Here is a 19,291-nt window from a genome sequence, read left to right as displayed (position 1 = left end):
TCACAGAGCAATGGATTCACAGAAGCAACGAACAAAGCCACCTTGCTCAGAGTAGTCAGTGTGTCTAGGGCATTGAGCAATGCATGAAAGGAGGCATGGCATATTGGTGAAAGTGAGGTCAGTGTCTGGTCAGTTTGGGCTGCTATAACAAAATTATCTTAGACCACAAGACTTAAGTAACAGAAATTTATTGATCTGGATTCAGCCTGCATAGGGAGGGCTGGGAAGAGATAGAAGATCCTGTGATACCTTCCTCCAGTTGGAGGGAGCATACCTCCAAGACGGGCAGGATAGTCACAAATGTTGATGAAGTGCCTACCATGTACCAGGCATGGGGAATAAGACCCAAGTGCTGTCACCTAGTAGGGAAAACAGACATTGAATAAGTAAGCAAGTGAATAATGTAATTTCAATTATATAGGTAGACAAAATAAGTAAGCAATTATAGGTAATTATAGGTAAGACAAAATAGGATAGTGTGGTAATGTGATAGTGACATTATCACTATGGACAGTTTGGTAGTCAGGATGGTGGCAGAAGGCCTCACTTAGAGGTGACATCTGAATGAGATCTAAGTGATGAGGACTGGCTGCTATGCGAGAACCTGAGAGAAGAAACTTTTAGGCAAAAGGAGCAGTTAGTGCAAAGGCTTTGGGGCAGGAGCATATTGACATGCCTGAGTGGCATTGGGGAGGTCAGCGTGACAGGAGTGGAGTGATGAGGGAGGGAAATGGGGGAGAGGGAGGCAGAGGACTGCCTTAGAGCAGATAGGGGCTAGAAGGAACAAAGAAGTTTCTGGAACCAGTGGCCTAGAAAGGCCTAATGATGTGGTGACCGAATGGGGTGAGTGGCCAACTTTGCCCACGACCTACTCCTCACCCTCATCTCTTCTCTCATCCTTTCCACCCAGGGATCTATTGGCTTCCCGGGGACCCTAGGACCATTAGGAGAGAAAGGGAGGCGGGTGAGTAGCGATCCAAGGGTCAGGGAGAGGGAGGGGCTTCCCCGTGTGGCCTTCATGACTGTGTCTGTGTCTGTGCCTGGACACACTGGTGTGCACACGTTCCTGTGGGCAAGGTGGGGCACCATAGGTGAGCTGACCTGCCATCATGCCTCATGTGTGTTCCAAGTGCCTCTCCATGGGGTCTGGGTGCTGCAGCCCATGGGCCTGTGATAGCTACACAGGCATGAGCATGCACATGCAACACGTGTCCATGGGCATACATGTGTGTGAGGGGCATGGGCACGTGTGTGGAACCATGTGGAATTCGTGCTTGTTTTCTGTGTGGCTGTGTTTACATGTGTGAATTGCCTTGCTGCATGTGTCTGTAGCATGTACTCATAGTCTGCTATGCATGTAACTGTGTAAGTGCATATTGTATGTACACACATAAGTGTATGTTGAGGTTTCCCCTGCTATCTGAAAGTAGGGTTCCTGTGAAACCTTTCATAAGTTGGAATGGTTTAAAGTGAAGAAACAATACCATTCATTTATATGTAGAATTTTTTGAAAGTTCCCACGCTCAAAATATAACCCATCACATCATGACAATAATACATAAAATTTAAAATAATTCTAACATATAGTAAAAGCAGGAATGTTGTGGTAAATACTGTAAATCCTCACTTAATGTCCTGCATAGCTTCTTGGAAATTGCAGCTTTAAGTGAAAAGACATAGCACAAGCAGCTCCTTGAATGGTGTTTCACTCAATGTCAGCTGGGAATCTTGCCCTCATGGACCCTCTAATGAAATGACATTGCGTAGAATGACTCTCTGAGGACAGCTACACACAGCCTTTGAAAAGGTGGGGGGCTTACTGAGACCACTCTGGGTTCACCTGCCTCGTGAGATGGTTCACTGAAAAACAGATGCTGCGCTTGAAGCCCCTTCTCTTGTCACGAAAGAGAAAGCCCCTGGGGAATTGTTTTGGTTATGGAGACAGGTGCTGCTGAGGTCTTTCCTAAAAGCAAAGTGGCATGGAGGGGACTTTCAAAAAGTGGGGGCTCACTGTGTCCTGCTGTGCTGTGGGCAGTGTGTCCTCATGTGACCCCATGCCTCTTCTGGGTCATGGGGGTCACCGCACAGAATGGACGTGCTGCACGATGGGCCCCTCCTTTGGGCTGAAGCTGTGGATGGCCCCACACTGGCCTGTGGTGCAGTGTGGGTGATAAGTGGGTGTCTGTGGCGGCGAGCTTGCTTGCGTGTCTGGATCCTGCAGGTGCAGTTACATGCGCACTGCGTGTCTGTGGTCTGGGTGATCGTCTGTGTGCAGGCTGTGCGCGTGTGTGAATGAGAGACTTGGGCATAAGCACATGCCAGATGTCTTTCTGGGTCTGTGACTGGGCACTTTTGTGGGTTTGTGTCCTGTCTTTCGCCATAGCGCTCTAGCCGCCCCTCACCTGCTTTATCTTCCAGGGGAAGGCAGGACAACCAGGCCAGGAAGGAGAGCGGGGACCACCAGTAAGAAACTGGAGAGCTGCCCTCACCTTACTAGCCACTGGCGGGCTGTGAAGGAAGAGGTGGTGGGGAGGTCTTGAGGGGGCCAGGAAAGAGGGCTTGGGTTAAGTCTGTATTTTTTGGTAGGTGAGAGGAGGGGAATCATCCTAGGCTCTCCTTTCACTTCTGATCTTCGCTTCTTTTCTATTCAGGGGTCCCGTGGAGAAAAAGGGCAATTGGGTGCTACAGGACAACCAGGACCCAAGGTATGGGGTGGGTGGTCAGGACCCCCATGCAGGCCCTCTGTTCCGGGCTCACTGAGCCCCTCCCAGTCCCTTCCAGTTGAATTGTTCCCAACCTGAGTCTCATTCATTCTGTCCTAGGGTGATGTGGGCCAGGATGGGGCTCCCGGCATCCCTGGAGAAAAGGTGAGTGCGCGTGTTTGTTTGTGTGTGTGTGTGGGCGATTCCACATAATAATACAGAATGTGAAAAGAGCATGGCCGCTGATGCCAGAGGGTTTAACTCCTAGCTCTGCTACTCACCTGCTGTGTGACCTTGGGCAAATCCCTTAACCTCTCTGGGTCACAATTTTCTCCTCTATAAAATGGGCATAACCACAGTCCCCAACCCAGAGGTCTGCAGTGGTGAATGCGTGACTTGGTGCAGGTGGCGTGTGGCTGTGCTTGGCCTGTAGTATGCCGCATGCATAGTATGGAGCTGCCACTATGTGGGCCAGGGAGGGTCTAGCAGGAGGGATGAGATGATGACTTCTGGTTCCATTTCAGGGCCTCCCAGGTCTGCAAGGCTCTCCTGGATTCCCTGGGCCAAAGGGTCCCCCTGTAAGTGAGCTCACCTTGATTGGGAGCAGGTGGGAAGGGGCACCTCGCAGTGGGAGGGTCCTTATTTGTGCCTCAACTCTCTACCACCTTGTCCTCCAGGGTCCCCAAGGGAAGGATGGACGGCTGGGGCACCCTGGACAGAGAGGAGAGCTGGTGAGTGACCCCTTGACTTCTGACCCCTGATCCTATTAGGCTCTCTACTTTTTCCTCCCAGGCAACACCCTCATTTTATTTTCCTCCCCAGGGCTTCCAAGGTCAGACAGGCCCACCTGGACCAGCCGGTGTCGTGGGTCCTCAGGTTAGAGTGGACTCCCACAAATGTCCCCAGTTTGTAGCAGTTGGGGGATACTTGGGGGGAAGTTGGATCTCACACATCAAACCCCACCTGAGGCCACCTCCATTCGCAGTGAACCTTCTTCCTTTCCAGGGAAAGACAGGTGAAGCAGGGCCTCTGGGTGAGAGGGGGCCCCCAGGGCCCCCTGGACCTCCTGGTGAACAAGGTCTACCAGGCCTGGAAGGCAGAGAGGGCACCAAGGTGAGCCTGATCCTTGGGGGATGGGACCCCAAATGTTCCTCAATGGCTTCATGCTACCTCATGGCTCAGAATCTGCCCCCATGTAGGAGGTCACCCAGACTCACAGACCGAGGGGTAGGTACCCCTCTCTGGAGCCTCACCTCCCTCCTCTTTACTACTGCAGGGGGACCTGGGGCCACCGGGTCCCCTTGGGAAGGAAGGGCCGCCTGGACCCAGGGGCTCTCCTGGCCCTCTAGGAGCCCGCGGGGACCCCGTGAGTACACTTGGATCCCCTCCTGCCTGTGTCTGGCTGGGCTGTGAAGCGGAGAAGGAAAGGGGAGTTCAGGGGTGGGACATGGTCATGGCATCCTGGGGAGGGGTCCCCGGGAAAGTAAAGGAATGGCCCCTGGAGGGACCTGGAGGTGACAGATCCCCGCAACTCAGTGCCTAGGCAGGGGTGGAAACTGTGAGACCCCCAGAGTGACCTGGGGGTCTCACGTGTGAATCATCTCCTCCCTCAGGGACCTACTGGCTTGAAGGGTGACAAGGGCCCATCTGGCCCCATCGGGGCCAATGTAAGTGTAACCTCATCTGCTAGGTGGGGGAGATGGGCAGGGTGGAGGGAACTCAGGTCTTGATGATTAAGTCCGATGTCTGGGGACTCAGACGGGCCTGGGTCTCAGGGAGGTCCGCCTCTCACTGGGACAGCCTCGGTTTCCTCATCTGTGCATAGCTCACTTCGGAGAGTTCGGTAAATGTCAGTGAGACGCTCCTCCTGACACATGCTTAGCTCGTGTGCCAGACATGGACATATAAGCCCTGCTTTCTCCTGGAGCTTATGTTCAGGTTGGTCAAGTGGTGGTGAATGTCAGGAAGCAAAATTGCCCAGAAAATGGCAAGTTTGGGAAGAGCAGTTGAACAGGCTGGTCAGCGGAGGCTTTCCTGAGGTTACATGAGGACCTGAAGGAGGAGGTTGGGGGTATCTGGGGACAGCTCCCAGGGAGGGAGGAGCATAGGGGCAGGTCCTGAGGCCCGCAGCTGGAGAACTTGGGGAGAGAGGAAGGCGGTGAGGGCATGGGAGTGACGGGGAGGGTGAGCAGGGCCTGGTGGGCCGTCCACAGGAGTTGGCTTTTCCTGAGTTAGGTGGGAGCCATGGAGGGTTCTGAGCAGAGGAGGGACCAGACGCGACTCAGATGTGGCTGCGATGGGCAGGGGAACAGATTGGATATACAGCTGTAACCCCTGAACTCAGGGCCCAAGTTTGGTAGTTTGAAACCTCCCTGTAAATGAGTTACTATTGCTGTTTATTCCTGACTTTCCACTTCTTTTCAGGGCTCCCCTGGGGAGCGCGGTGCTGTGGGTCCAGCAGGAAGCATTGGGCTTCCTGGTCAAAGTGGAGGCCAAGGCCCTGTGGGCCCTGCAGGAGAGAAGGGGTTCCCAGTAGGTGTCTGACTCCCTATTCCTCAGGCAACCTCAGCTTCCTGCCCTCCCACATACCAGCCCCCCACACTGCCCTGTCCCTTAAGATCCCCTTTCTACTCGCCCCCATCAGGGTGAACGTGGCTCCCCTGGCCCCACCGGAAAAGATGGGATCCCAGGGCCCCTGGGGCTTCCTGGACCCCCTGGAGCTATTGGGCCTTCTGGAGAGGAGGGGGACAAGGTGAGAGTTCACGGAGAGGTAGGGGTAGAGGGGTAGAGGTAGGGGTAGAGGGAGGAGCTGGGGAGGTAGGGTGTGGAGGGGGGGTGGTGGTGGTGGTGGTGGTGGTGGTGGTGGTGGGCCACGCCAGGTCCTTTTTCATCCTGTTGGCTCTGCAGGGGGAAGTGGGAGCCCCTGGTCACAAGGGGAGCAAAGGTGATAAAGGGGACACGGTGAGTAAGGGCCCAGAAAGGGGGGTGGTTCCAGGGGAGGAGAAAAGCGCACGGCAGATGGCTGGGGGAGGCAACAGAACTTCTTGCCTTCCTGATTCCCATCTTGACACCTGCCGGTGACAGAATCTACTCAAGCTCCCTGGGATATAGGGGTCAATTGCAGAGTTGCAGGGCCCCAGGGAGACCATCCCTTTGCCTTTCCTTGTGGCATGGTGTTCTCTTTGCCCGAGGCTCTGCATGGCCTCAAAGTCTCACTGTCACAGCTTCCCACAGCCCCTGGGCGCTGCTGGGACTTCAGGGGAATGTGCTGAGGGGTCAGGCTTAGGGCAGATTCGGGGTCTGATTCCACCAGAGGTGGCTGGGAAGATGGGGCTAGGGGCGGGAGAGGAGGCTCTTGCTTCCTGGTGGGGGAGCGGGCAGGTCGGAGGACAACACCTTTAGTTCTCCTCCCCACAGTTTTGAACCTGAGGGGTTTTCCAATTCCATTCCCCATCCCAGGGCCCACCCGGACCAACAGGCGTACAGGGACCTGTGGGGCACCCAGGCCCCTCGGTGAGTGCTCCCAGCCCCGAGACTGGCCTCTGGATCCTTGAGGGGAAGAGACAGTGGCCTGCACTCTGACCAGACCCGACCTCAGGCCCAGTCCCCCACGCCATACCCAACATGACCTCACCCCAGAGTCTGACTCAACCCCAGCTTCAACTCGACCCTGAAGTCTATCACAGCTCCAGTCTGCACTCTGCTCCCCACCTTCGCCTCAGTCCCAGCTCAAACCTTATCTTCAGATCTCACATTAGCTAAACTTTGACCCTCCTTCCTTGAGCCCCAAACCTGACCCCAATCCTGAGCTCAAACTTTGAATGTCACCTTGACCCTAACCTCAAACGCAACCCTAAATTATTTCTCGTCCCCATCTGAACCCTCCTCACGACCCCCACCTCAACCTCAATCTGACTCACCACCCAGTGCCACTCCAAATCTTTGACTCCACCCTTGACTTCATTTCCAACCCATCCCACACCCCACTTCCAAACTCAACCTTGGCCCTCTCCCAGCTCAATTCCTGCCCAGGCTCCAACCCTCACCTCGGCTCCCAGCCTGCCTTTGACTCTTGACCCGGACCCTAACGTGCACATTTCTGTGCTTCTCCCAGGGAGCAGATGGGGCACGGGGACGCCGGGGACCCCCAGGCCTCTTTGGGCAGAAAGGAGATGATGGAGTGAGAGGCTTTGTGGGGACGATTGGCCCTCCTGGCCTGCAAGTGAGTGTCTGGATTTGGGGGTGTGGTCTCTGGATCCTCTCACACTGTGCCCCAATCTTGTTTCTTTGTTCCGCAGGGGCTACCAGGCCCTCCTGGAGAGAAGGGGGAGGTTGGAGACGTAGGGTCCATGGTATGGTCACTGGGGGGGGGAGGTGGGAGGGTGTTAGCATGGGAACAGCCACTGGATTGATTTGGGCGTATCGCGGGGCACATTGTCATTTTAAGAATTAGCAGTAGCCAGCAGCCGCAAGGGTGGTGGTCATGGTTCTGAAGGCTTTTGGGAGGCCACAGAGTCACTGGGTGCTATTCTGCTGTCTCACAGGGTCCCCATGGAGCTCCAGGGCCTCGGGGCCCCCAGGGCCCCAGTGGATCAGAGGTGATGACTCAGGGTGGGGGGGCAGGATGCCTCTGAGGTGGGGAGGTCATTTCCTAAGAAGGGGTTATTCTCACTGCCCAGTCTCACCTCTGTCCCTTGCTGTGTCTCAGGGCCCCCCCGGGCTGCCTGGAGGAGTTGGTCAGCCAGGCGCTGTAGGCGAGAAGGTAAGAGATAGAGGGCAGGGATTGAGCAGGGAAAACCAGTCCTGATGGGGGTAGCTATTTTGGGGAACCCCTCCTTGCCTTTACAGATGGGACCTCCCTACCCTCACATTGCCTCCTTCAGGGTGAGCCAGGGGAGGCTGGAGACCAAGGAGCCCCAGGACCCCCAGGCATCCCTGTGAGTGACTGCGCCCTGTGCCCCTGCACCTATCTCAGGGAACCCCTGCATGCTGGGCAGCCTTAGGTCACCCACAAACCCAAGTCCTATGGGCACCCTGAGTTATCTCTATGCCAGCGCCCTGGCAGGCCTCGGAGAGGACCGTGTGCTGCACGGTGTGCAGGGCAGAGGGTGGGAGGAGGCTCGAATCCAAGTCAGGAGCCTGGTTTGGGCCTCCAAAGGCACCACCAGGGGTGTCTTTTCTAACTTACTCCAGGGTGGCCCAGGGGCTAGACCAACCTTGCCGATGTGAGCAACTGGACCATGGTGATCCCTGACTCCTATGAGTCCTAGATCCCTCTGACCCCTCTAGGCTGTTTTGACCTCTGACCCCAGGAAAGTGCCAGACCACCAGGATGCCTGAGTGCAGATGTGCTAACCCTTGGCCTGACAGTCCAGGCTCCTCTGATTTCTCTTTCTGCCAAGGGGCCCAGAGGAGAGCTTGGTGAAAAGGGGGACTCAGGTCCATCTGGGGCGGCTGGGCCCCCAGGAAAGAAAGGCCCTCCTGGAGAGGATGGAGCCAAAGGGAACATGGTGAGTCATGCAGGAGGTAGAGGCAGAGATGAGGGAGGGAGCTCCAGGGTCTGCTTGAACCTGCTCCCCAACTTTTAGCCATCACCCCTCCTCAAATGTGCTGATTCCAAGAACATGAATGAATGAATGAACAAGTGGTCCAATGCATGAAGGAACATAAAGATGCAGAGATTGTATGTATTCTCTGCACGAAACTCACTTCCATGTGGAGTGGAATCCCCCGTGTTGACATCAATTTTGGGTCTCAGTTGAGATTTGGCCTCAGGCAGAGGGTGGGGTGGCGAGGGCAGGGAGGGGTCTCTGAGTCTGTGGGGCCTCCATCCAAGTCTCCTCACCCCACCGCTTGCTGCAGCCCTTTTCTGAGGGCTGCTTCTTCCTGGGAATCCTGAGGACACAGAGAGACGAGGCCGGTGGTTCTCACTTGGTTCCTGCACAGGAGACACTGTGGTGTTTGCATACCCGGGCAGGGACCGTGTGTCCTGGCCACCAGAACCTCCCCAGCAAGCAGAGCTGTGCCTGGGCCTCGTTCATGGGTTAAGTAAATAAATGCGCACTCAGCACTGCAGTGCTACAGTGATCATTCTGTTTCAGGGCCCTGCTGGGCTCCCAGGAGACCTAGGACCCCCTGGAGACCCTGGAGTTGCGGTGGGTGTCTCCCCCCCTCCTCCCAATATCAGCATCTTCCCTAACTATGTCCACATCCTCACCCCCACCGCCCCAGACCTGGGTGAGCTCAGTGGAGCAAATAACCTTCCTTTCCTGCACGCCTTCACCCTCAAGTTCTCATGTGCCCCATCACTCCTTCCCACTCTGTGCCCCACCCTGCAGGGGATAGATGGCCCTCCGGGAGAGAGAGGAGACCCTGGTGACGTTGGGGGACCAGTGAGTTCGGGAATGTGGTGCTGGGATGGGGCATTGGTGGGTGAATTGGAGTCAGAGAAGTGGGCTAAGGAGGGCCCCGGAACCCCTGTAGATGCTCCTGCTTTGCCTTTCTGGGGCATCATCGAGAATGTGAGCCACTTGAGGGGGGAGTTGTGAGGTGGCTGTGTGGGGTGATGCTGGGAGAAAGCTGTCTCCAGATCAGAGCATCTTGCAGCTGGTCAATCTCCCTGCGTCAGCCCAAGTGTCCCGCTGACTGTAATCTCCACAGGGCCCACCAGGAGCTTCTGGGGAACCTGGGCCCCCTGGGCCCCCTGGCAAAAGGGTGAGTGATGGCTGTGCCCCTGGCTGCCCTGGCTCCACCTTGTCTCACTCACCTCATGGCCCCCACTCACCCTACAGCTCCCACTCACCTTTGTGGCCCCCACTCACTCCCTAAAGCTCCCCTCACACAGTTTTCTCTGCTCAGGGTCCCTCTGGTCGCATGGGTCGAGAAGGCAGAGAAGGGGAGAAAGGTGCCAAGGTGAGTGCCCCTCACCCAACAGTTGGGGAGGAGGCCTGTCACCCCCACAGATACCCCAGTTCCCTCCCCTTTCCTGATGGCTCTTGGCTGGGGGTTCAAAAGACAGGTAACCCCCCAAACTCTCTCCTTTCTCTCCTTTGTCCCTGCCATTTCAGGGGCACCCAGGTTCTGATGGACCCACAGGGAGGAGAGGCCCAGTGGGGCCTCAAGGGCCTCCTGGGAGTGTTGGGCCTGAAGGTCTTCGAGGGATCCCTGGCCCTGTGGTGAGTGGGACAGGAACAGGGTGAGGCTGGGTGGGATCAGACCCTCTCTCTGTGCTCCCACCTCATTATTTCTCATCACAATTGAGAGAAGCTGGCCCTGGTCAGGAGTGGTGGCACCCACACTGGCTTCTGGCAGGGTGTAGCCTTCCCATGTTCTGTTTGCCTTAGGGTGAGCCAGGCCTCTTGGGACCTCCTGGACAGATGGGCCCTCCTGGCCCCTTGGTAAGAGTCTTCTTTGTCTCTGGGGTCCTATCCCTGAGGTCCCGTCCCTGACTTTTTACACTGGAGTGCCAATGGCCATCTAGTGACCATCTCATGACCATGGGTGCTGATGATGCAGGCTGACCTCTCACTGACCATCCTTCTGGTGGTCCGGCCTGACCATCGAAATGGTCATCTACTCTGACCACTCATCTTGGTGGTCTGCTCGGATGCCCACACTGACCCACCATCTGGATGGTTTGTACTTGATATTCTGCACTGAACATCCACACTGTTCTTGCCCACTGACCACTCACATCGGCCATCCTCCAGCCCCATCGTATCCCTTACCGTCCCTCCTGTCTTCCGACCATCACCGTGACCATATCTCTGGTTATTCCCGCTTGAAATCTGGGTAAATTCCCAATTGACATCCTCAAGTTTTCCATCTGGACCTTGGGTGTTGTGTTTGAGACTCATCCACTGAACCTCATTCTCTATCCAGGGGCCATCTGGCCTCCCAGGGCTGAAGGGAGATGCTGGCCTCAAGGGGGAAAAGGTAAGGACACTGCCTGTCATTATCCTTCTCCCTCATTTACTTCCCTCTCCTCCACCTTCCATGCCAGCCGGAGGGCTGCGAGAGATCGGAAGCGTTCGCCTCCAAAGCCATTCTCCTTAAAGCTCTGGGAGAGTAATCTCTTGGCATCCCCGCTTCTTCCCCACCTGTGCTTCTTTTCTCCTCCAGGGCCACATCGGATTAATGGGCCTCATTGGCCCTCCCGGGGAGGCGGGTGAGAAAGGGGATCGGGGATTGCCAGGTGTGCAGGGCCCCCCTGGCCCCATGGGAGAACCGGTAAGTGTGTGTCCTACCCCAAGTGGGAAGAATGTGCTCAGAGAGAGGGGTCTTCTTTGGAGACTGTGGATGTGGGTTGTTAGGAAGCCCGAGTCTGGAATGACAGGGGTTATATCTGGGGAAAACAGAGATGCCATCTGGGGACTTGAAGATCGGGGGCTATGTCTGGACCATGGGGGTGAACTCTAGCCGTGATGATACTGATGTCCTCTCCCCAGGGTCCCCGTGGTCCCATCGGCTCTCTCGGTCACCCTGGGCCCCCAGGCGTGGCGGTGAGTATGAGGGGTTAGTGGGGTGGGGTCAGCATGGTGGGCCAGCCAGCACTCAGGTTCTGTCTGTCTCTGCCCCACAGGGCCCCCTGGGACAGAAGGGCTCAAAGGGGTCCCCGGTAAGTACAGTTTCCGGTAAGTACAGTTAGGGGCCCCACATCTCAGGTCACCTCTACTGCACCAGGACCCTAAATGTCTTTGCATTCATTCATTCATTCATTCAGCCACACATGCAACAAATATTTATTTGACACCTATGGTTGTAGTTCATCAAATCTAAGATGCCATCAATTGTAAGGTGCACTATTATTTTATAAACTGCTAAGTACATGGCACCTTGCCGGAGATGTTAAGATGGTGATTTTAGAGATGTTAAAATATGGAGAGAAAATGTGCCTTTTATGCTTGGTGCTAAAATTTGCATCTTCTTCCCTGAGGTGTGTGTATGGGAGGAGGGGGAAGTGTCTCCAAAGACAGGGTTCACTCCCAAGTGACTTCTCTCTGTAGGGATCCCTTGGTCCCCGTGGAGATACTGGCCCCCCAGGGCCCCCTGGCCCTCCGGTAAGTTCCACATGGATGTTGGGGTGTCCCCACAGCCTCCCCTGTGCCTCCTCCAACTGGGTAGGGCACAAACCAGATATTCAGTGAATGTAGGTGGGAGGGAAGGAGATTCTGGGCTGGGGGAGGGGGTCAGGACTTCAAGGGGTCTCTGTCTCTCTCAACCTATCTCTCCCACCCTTTCCTTCTGTTTCAAATACTTGTTCCATTATTTTCCCCCTCACCCCCTTCTTTCCTTGCCTGACCTTGTGGTCTTATTTCTCTTTTACTGTCTTACTACTGCTTCTCTCCATTTCTTTTTATTTCTGTCTCCTTCCTGTGTATCTCTCTGCCTCCTGGCCTGTATCATTGCTGCCTCTGACTCTCTCTGCCATGTCTCTTTCATCCTGCCGGTCTCTCCCACTGTGTCTCTCTGCCCTCTGCTCCCCTCTCCTTCCTTCCTGCACACGCTCATGCCAGGGTCCCCCCGCGCAAGTTCTGGGACTGCGCAGGCGCCGTCGCTCAGTTCTGGCCCCAGAGGGCGGCCTGGAGGAAGTGGTGGCCTCGCTCTCCTCGCTGAGCTGGGAGCTGGAGCAGCTGCAGCGCCCTCCGGGCACCGCTGAGCGTCCTGGCCTGGTGTGCAGCGAACTGCACCGCAACCACCCGCACCTGCCAGACGGTGAGGCCCAACCTGTCCGGTGCGGGCAGAGGTCCCCCGGGTCTTGTTTCCACTCACCCACCCTGCTTGCTCTTCGGCAGGGGAATACTGGATTGACCCCAACCAGGGCTGCGCGCGGGATGCGTTTAGGGTTTTGTGCAACTTCACTGCGGGAGGAGAGACCTGTCTCTACCCAGACAAGAAGTTTGAGACAGTGAGTGCCTCTGAGGTGGCCGGCGGGGGTAGGGTGGGGGTGTTAGTGGGAGGAGGACATTGTTTCCTGAAACCATCTCATCTCCTGACTCCCCTTACAACACACACGCACAGACTTTGTCTGGGACCTTAGCTGTCCTTCAACATTTATTGAGCACCTACTGTGTTCCAAGTCCAGTGAAGCAGCGGGGTTACTGCAGAGAATCAGAAAGAAAAAAATCTCTTTGCTTATATGAGCTCATCTTCCACGGCGAAGACAGACAGACTCTACTACAGAAATCAGTGGTGCATATTGTGCCACATAATGGGGACTTGAAGATCGGGGGCTATGTCTGGATAATGCAGCCTTCAGCTGCATTAACTGAGTCCCAGTTACTCAAGGTGGAGATATCATCATCTTCCCCCAAAGAAGGAAATAGCCATCTGGAGAGGCCATGAGTCTGGCTGGAGCCCTAGCCCTTCACCACCCACCATACCGCCTCCTGACCTTCTGTCTCATAGCCCCTTGAACACACTGCCCTCAGGCTGGGGGCTGGAAAGTGCCCCATAAGTCCTGGGGTTCTCCATTAGGGAGCCCTAAGCCTAAAAGCCTCCTCTACTAAGTGCCATGCTCTGAACCTCAGAATGCCTGGGTTGAAATCTGGATCTGTCACCTCAGTTTTTTCTTCTGTAAAATGGGGTTCAATCAAACAACCATCTTATGGGGCAGTTGTACCATCAAGATACTGGCACACATATCAGGAAATACTGATTAACACTGACCTGGGTTATGCTGTGTTACTGCCCTGTTGCAGGTGCGGAGCAAGGCAGGCCTGCACAAGTGTTCAGTAACACCCTTCCTATTGGATATTATTATTTTTGACCGGTCAGAGCTTTGATTTAGTGGGATCTCAGGCCTATCAATGGTCAGGAATTTAGATACACCCAGAACTGCCCCTCTCCACTGCTTAGGGCTCTTGGACCCAATCCCAATGTGGGCATGTGGAGGCGCCCCCATACCAACCAGCAGTTCTCCAACACCAGCAGGTGTCTGAGAATTCAACTCAGTCTGACACTCACTACCTGAGAGAGCATCAGATTTTACAGGCTAAGAGGGCAGTCTCCCAAGACCACTCTCCACTTCATACAACAATCGCAAGCCCAGATGGTTACCTGTGCTGCTTCTGACACACGGCCTATGGATCACAGCTTCCCACGCCTCCCTCCTCAGAGTCAATTAATTTGCTTGCAGGGTTCACAGAACTCAGGAAATCTGATTTCTCACTAATCACTAATTACAAAGCATACAACAGCCAGATGGAAGACATAGGACAGGATGAGGGGATGGGGTGGAGCCTTCCTGAGCAATCCAGGAGCAACGTCTCCTAGAAGTTCTCCAAATCCCTGGTCCTCTTGGTTTTTACAGAGGCTTCACTATATTGGCACCATTAGTTCAACTATTGAGTGAACTCAACCCCCAGCCCCTCTGCCCTTTCCAGAGATTTAGGGGTGGGATTAGAAGTATCAACCAGTTAATACAAGGTTTCCTTAAGTGCTTCCCCCAAAGTCACCTCATTAAGGTAATATGAGAAGCCTCTGGTAAGCTCAACAGTTTAGGAAATTCCAATACTTTTGTAGATTATAAGCCAGGACTGTGATTGAAGACAAATATCTATGAGAAATATTTTTTGGTCTCCTGGATGAGTGACTATTTCTTATGAAGTTCAGTATCATGTCCATGTGTGGGGGTAAGTGCAGGCTTGATCCATAACTAGTTGCTGGCCTCTGAGGGCTTGGCCTTCTCTGACAGCTCATCAGGGCATGCTGCTTATTTAGGAAATGAGCCCAGGAGGCACCAGGAGAGGAAAGTGGCCAGGGCAGGCAGCCAATAGGGATGTGTTGTTAAAAATGTCACCATTTGGACACCAAAGCTTAGTTCCACTGAGGACATTTGGGAGACCATGTGGGGCAGACATCTGGAAGTCATTCCACTTGGGCAGAGAGGGAACTAGGGCATTTATCCACCAATTCTTGTTCATCATCAGTTCAGGGCTGCCTCAGTGGCCTTGGGCCTGCTTTGAGCCTGTCCTGTGCACCTGCTAAGTCCACTCCCATGGCTGGAAACAGCCTAGGAGTCCTGGATATTTACAATTAACCAGGAAAATATCTCTGGCTATTTACACTTCAGTGTGGGGAGGTATGCAGAAAGAACATGGTGGATCCCAGGGCATCTGCTACCCCAACCCTCCTCCATCCCCCAGGTGAAACTGGCCTCATGGTCCAGGGAGAAGCCAGGAAATTGGTATAGCACATTCCGTCGAGGGAAGAAGGTGAGTTGCTGGGTTGAGGTGGGGGTGGATGCAAACTGGTGGGAACCCACATGGGGAGGTAGAGAAGGGGCCCTCAGGGGTTAAATGAACAAGACAGACTTGCCTCTGCCTTCATGGTGACCACAGGTTGGGGGGAGAGCATGGTGGCAGCATCAGACATGTGATGGGGAAAGCACAGAGTATGGTGGAAATTCAGGGGCAGTGCTGAAAGAAATGGTAGAAGTCATAGCTCAGCTTAGTCTGGAGCAAGTTGGGTGAGCAAGTTAGGGAGGATAAGGAAAAGTGTTCTAGGCAGCTGATCTACTGGGAGAGGCAGACAGCCACCAGGAAATAAATAAGAACATGAGGGGTGATCTTGGTTTAGGTTTTCCCCCACCCCCAACAGGCCCTGGGACAGAGACTCTTACAAGTTGTTTATCTGGAAGGTGATTCCAGAAAACATCATTTTGGGAAGTGCGAACAATACAGGGAAGAAAGGAAAGCCAAGAAGGATTCATTACAAGCCAATAATTTCAAAGCAGTGATAGGTTAATCTTATGTTTTTTATTTTATTTAAGTCAATATATCAAAAGTATTGTCACATCAATATAAAGGTTATTGAGGTATTGAGACATTTTCTCATACCAGTTCTTCAGTCATGCCTATTTTATAGTCACGACACCTTCTGACTTGGGTGCTAAATTTCCTTGGAGATATAGGAGCTATATATCGATTTCATTAACCTACAGTTGAAAAAACAGAGTCACATACTCAAGTTGTTCCCAAGCCAGTTCTCTGGTTATTGGGTTGAGACTCAGTTATTAGTTACAAATTTAAACATTTTAAATAATTAAATAACATTTAAAATCAAATACAATCATTAAATAAGGATAAACAGTTTCTCTGTGTCATTGATCACGTGTGCCTGGCGGCCCTGGAGGCATTTCTCAGGAAGAGTAGGGGCAGATAGAGCATCCTTTGTCTCCTGTTTTGCCCCACCAGTTCTCTTACGTGGATGCTGACGGGTCCCCTGTGAGCGTGGTCCAGCTCACCTTCCTGAAGCTGCTCAGTGCCACTGCCCACCAGCGCTTCACCTACTTGTGCCAGAATTCGGCCGCCTGGCTGGACGAAGCCGCAGGCGACCATGGCCGTGCCCTCCGCTTCCTGGGGGCCAACGGTGAGGAGCTGTCCTTCAACCAGACGGCAGCGGTCACCATCCGTGTCCCCTACGACGACTGCCGGGTAAGGGGAGGGCTGGGGCCAGCCAGCATGAGGAGGGGAGACCTGCGACGCCCTCCCCCTAACTGGCCACTCCTGTCTTCCCCTGGCCAGCTCCGGAAGGGACAGAAGAAGACGCTTCTGGAGCTCAGCTCCTCCCGCGTGGGGTTTCTGCCCCTGAGGGATGTGGCCGCCAGTGACTTTGGCCAGACAAACCAGAAGTTTGGGTTTGAACTGGGCCCCGTCTGCTTCAGCAGCTGAGCACCTTGGGGTTGGGAGGGGCAAGAAGGGTGCCCAGGCAGGGGCACATTTGGTGCTGAGGCTTTGAAGCCACCGTATTTATCGTCTCCTATGACCGTGGAGCCAGGGGGGTCTGGTCATCATGGACAAATCATGTTCTTTCTCCATTCCCGGGGGTGAGGGGCTGGGCCCTCTTGCCCCCACATCACTGCATACAGGTGGCATAACTTAGTCTGATTTATCTACCCCCCATGCCCGCCCACCCTCCATCCTCACCCCCACAGCCCCATACAAGGAACTTCGAACTCAGAGCTGACGAACGCCTCCCATGCATGTCTCCCCACTCTGTGGTCGGTGCGGTCAGCACCCCTGGTGCTAGCCCCCCCCCCATAGTGAAGCACTGGATGCCTCCTACCCCAGGCTGGGACTTCTTCGCTTGTTCCTGTTTTCACATGGAACGTCTTACAGACGGGATTGAAGTCAGACTACAGAGGGAAGTGGGACTTCCCTGGGCTGAGGGAGGTCCCCATAATGACTTCTGAATACTGCCCCCTCGTATCTCTCCAGACTCACCTTACCATGCCAGGTGATTTAGGGACTAAGATGGTGAATCTTAGGGATTTAAGATTTAGGGTTGGAGGGGGGTGAATCTGGATCCTTATGGTGCTGCCCTATTTATATCTGGGTCTGTATTCAAAGAGAAAATCCCCTCTGTTGTATATTTTATCTGCTCTCTCCTTAGGGAAGGCTGGGATATGATGAGAGAGATTCTAGCATGATCCTCACCCTGTCCCTGGGCCTTTAGGGATTGATTGACATCTTGAGTCTGAGAATAAACCTGTGAACTGTGTCCCTGTGTCTTCCCTCTGGCGCTCACTATATCTCTCTTAGGGTCTGGCTCTTGTCTCGTCTGAGATACCTGCTGCCATTTGTCTTAAGTAATTGTGTCTTTTGGTGGAGGTGGCTTTGAAGGGAGAGGGGGAAATCTATTTATAATCAAACCCACTAGAGGTGATGGCCATGCTTATAAAATTAGACCCTTAGAAGAAAAATCAGTAAAAGATCTGTTAGAGAGTACATCTTAAATGTTCTCACTGCATACAAATAAATGGTAATTGTGTGATGTGATTGTAGGTGTTAGCTAATGTGATGGTGGCATTCATTTTGTAATATATAGGTTATCACATCAACACATGTACAGATTCAACTTATACAATTTCATATGTCAGTTATATCTCAATAAAACTGGAAAAAATTGTGAACCCATTTGAAAGACATAAAAAAAAAAACCCAAAAACAAAAATGCTCTCCAGGTTGACGTTGATAAGTCCATTGCTGCCTAGGCTGAGGAGGTGGGGTAAGAGATACATGGGATGTGGTTTTACTTTGAGGTAAAATGACCAGAGGTCAAAACTCCAGGAGGTAAGTTAGGGGGTGGATTGGAGGTGAAGAGAATTGATTGAGGAGCTGAACCATGAGGTAAACTGGAGGTTGTGGTTAGGAGTTGGATGAGTCACGTTGAAAATGGTTTGAAGAGAAGTTGAATTGGAGGTTGGTCTGGGGTAAGTTGAGTGAATTTAGGGTTATGGGTTAATGATGGGATACTTTGATTTAGAGCCTGGTGTTGACTGGATCGAGTTAAGGATTTGAAATTGGATGCTGGGTTGAGTTGAAGTAAGACTGATTTGAGTAGCAGGATGAAGCACATAGAGGCAAGCAGAGGTTGCTAGGAATAGGGGGTCTCCACCCCCTATTGGCAGTTGGTAAGTCAAGGTGGGATCTATTAGAATGAGAGTTGGGCTCATTCAACTTGAATTGGGTTGTGGGTTTATTTTTTTAAACAGATTTATTGAGATATAATTCATATACAATATATTTCACATTTAAAGTGTATAGTTAATTTTTTTAGCATATACACATACATGTGTAACCATCAAAACAAGCAATTTTGAACATTTCATTACCTCAAAGAGAAAAATCATAACCATTAGCAGCTAATCTCCATTTCTTCCAAGCCCCTCAGTGGTAGAAAAACTGATCTTTCTGTCTCTGTGCATTTGCCTATTCTCAGTGTTTCTTATGATTGGAATCATACACTGTATGGCCCTTTATGTCTGGCTTTTATCACTTTGAAAATGCTTTCAATGCATTTCAAGGTTCATGCTTTCAAGGTTCATGCATTAGTACTTCATGCTTTTTTATTATTGAATAATATTCCATTGTATGGATATATTACATTTTTGTTTATCAGTTGATGGACATTGTTGAGTTGAATGAGAATGCCTGCCTCCCCACCCATCAGTGGAGGGCTGGTCTGAATAAAGTTGGGTAGGTAGATGTGGGTGAGCAGAGGCATTGGGCTGGGGTAAGTTGCCTTCCCAAAACCTAAGACTTACCTTGTGACTTCTGTCTCTTGTCTTGCTGCTGCTCTTCCACTTTCTCTTCTTTCTTTCTTTCGTTCATTTGTTCGTAAGTTCTTTCTTTCTTTCTTTCTTTCTTTCTTTCTTTCTTTCTTTCTTTCTTTCTTTCTTTCTTTCTTTCTTTCTTTCTTTCTTTCTTTCTTTCTTTCTTTCTTTCTTTCTTTCTTTCTTTCTTTCTTTCTTTCTTTCTTTCTTTCTTTCTTTCTTTCTTTCTTTCTTTCTTTCTTTCTTTCTTTCTTTCTTAAGATTTATTTATTTACGCATACAAGAGCTCTGGTACAGGCCAGAGATGTGTGGGGTGAGAGGACTCACTCACTGTGGGGGAACAGAACAGGCAGGCTGACTGAAATATACTGCTGAGGGGAGCAGTGGGTGATATAGGAGAGAACTGCTATGCCATGTGGGTTTCTCCATGGTCAGCTGGGGATCAAACTTGTGCTACAGAGACTGCGATTGCTTCATAGTGTGGTGCTTAACCCCTTGCACCACCAGGGAGGTCCTCCCTCTTTCTTCTTCC

General features: G+C 52.7%; 1 protein-coding gene across 1 annotated transcript in view; it reads left to right on the top strand.

The window, feature by feature from the left end:
- COL5A3 (collagen type V alpha 3 chain) overlaps nucleotides 1–16,375 on the top strand; it is a gene marked incomplete at both ends in the record, with an annotated part of 34,196 nt that extends 17,821 nt beyond the window's left edge. Inside the window, 36 exons of the mRNA XM_084250324.1 lie at nucleotides 911–964; nucleotides 2,419–2,463; nucleotides 2,652–2,705; nucleotides 2,823–2,867; nucleotides 3,227–3,280; nucleotides 3,380–3,433; nucleotides 3,525–3,578; nucleotides 3,708–3,815; nucleotides 3,979–4,068; nucleotides 4,316–4,369; nucleotides 5,127–5,234; nucleotides 5,347–5,454; nucleotides 5,610–5,663; nucleotides 6,162–6,215; nucleotides 6,817–6,924; nucleotides 7,001–7,054; nucleotides 7,247–7,300; nucleotides 7,411–7,464; nucleotides 7,586–7,639; nucleotides 8,105–8,212; nucleotides 8,804–8,857; nucleotides 9,041–9,094; nucleotides 9,363–9,416; nucleotides 9,561–9,614; nucleotides 9,770–9,877; nucleotides 10,046–10,099; nucleotides 10,584–10,637; nucleotides 10,824–10,931; nucleotides 11,150–11,203; nucleotides 11,284–11,319; nucleotides 11,708–11,761; nucleotides 12,218–12,416; nucleotides 12,497–12,609; nucleotides 14,849–14,917; nucleotides 15,899–16,138; nucleotides 16,229–16,375. Coding sequence (XP_084106450.1) covers nucleotides 911–964; nucleotides 2,419–2,463; nucleotides 2,652–2,705; nucleotides 2,823–2,867; nucleotides 3,227–3,280; nucleotides 3,380–3,433; nucleotides 3,525–3,578; nucleotides 3,708–3,815; nucleotides 3,979–4,068; nucleotides 4,316–4,369; nucleotides 5,127–5,234; nucleotides 5,347–5,454; nucleotides 5,610–5,663; nucleotides 6,162–6,215; nucleotides 6,817–6,924; nucleotides 7,001–7,054; nucleotides 7,247–7,300; nucleotides 7,411–7,464; nucleotides 7,586–7,639; nucleotides 8,105–8,212; nucleotides 8,804–8,857; nucleotides 9,041–9,094; nucleotides 9,363–9,416; nucleotides 9,561–9,614; nucleotides 9,770–9,877; nucleotides 10,046–10,099; nucleotides 10,584–10,637; nucleotides 10,824–10,931; nucleotides 11,150–11,203; nucleotides 11,284–11,319; nucleotides 11,708–11,761; nucleotides 12,218–12,416; nucleotides 12,497–12,609; nucleotides 14,849–14,917; nucleotides 15,899–16,138; nucleotides 16,229–16,375 — 2,820 coding nt within the window. The remainder of the gene's footprint in view (nucleotides 1–910; nucleotides 965–2,418; nucleotides 2,464–2,651; nucleotides 2,706–2,822; nucleotides 2,868–3,226; nucleotides 3,281–3,379; nucleotides 3,434–3,524; nucleotides 3,579–3,707; nucleotides 3,816–3,978; nucleotides 4,069–4,315; nucleotides 4,370–5,126; nucleotides 5,235–5,346; nucleotides 5,455–5,609; nucleotides 5,664–6,161; nucleotides 6,216–6,816; nucleotides 6,925–7,000; nucleotides 7,055–7,246; nucleotides 7,301–7,410; nucleotides 7,465–7,585; nucleotides 7,640–8,104; nucleotides 8,213–8,803; nucleotides 8,858–9,040; nucleotides 9,095–9,362; nucleotides 9,417–9,560; nucleotides 9,615–9,769; nucleotides 9,878–10,045; nucleotides 10,100–10,583; nucleotides 10,638–10,823; nucleotides 10,932–11,149; nucleotides 11,204–11,283; nucleotides 11,320–11,707; nucleotides 11,762–12,217; nucleotides 12,417–12,496; nucleotides 12,610–14,848; nucleotides 14,918–15,898; nucleotides 16,139–16,228) is intronic.
- Between the last annotated feature and the right edge of the window lie 2,916 nt (nucleotides 16,376–19,291).

This window comes from Talpa europaea (assembly GCF_964194135.1).
Source record: "Talpa europaea genome assembly, chromosome: 12".
Lineage (NCBI taxonomy): Eukaryota > Metazoa > Chordata > Mammalia > Eulipotyphla > Talpidae > Talpa > Talpa europaea.
This window is presented reverse-complemented; position numbering and strand designations above follow the sequence as displayed.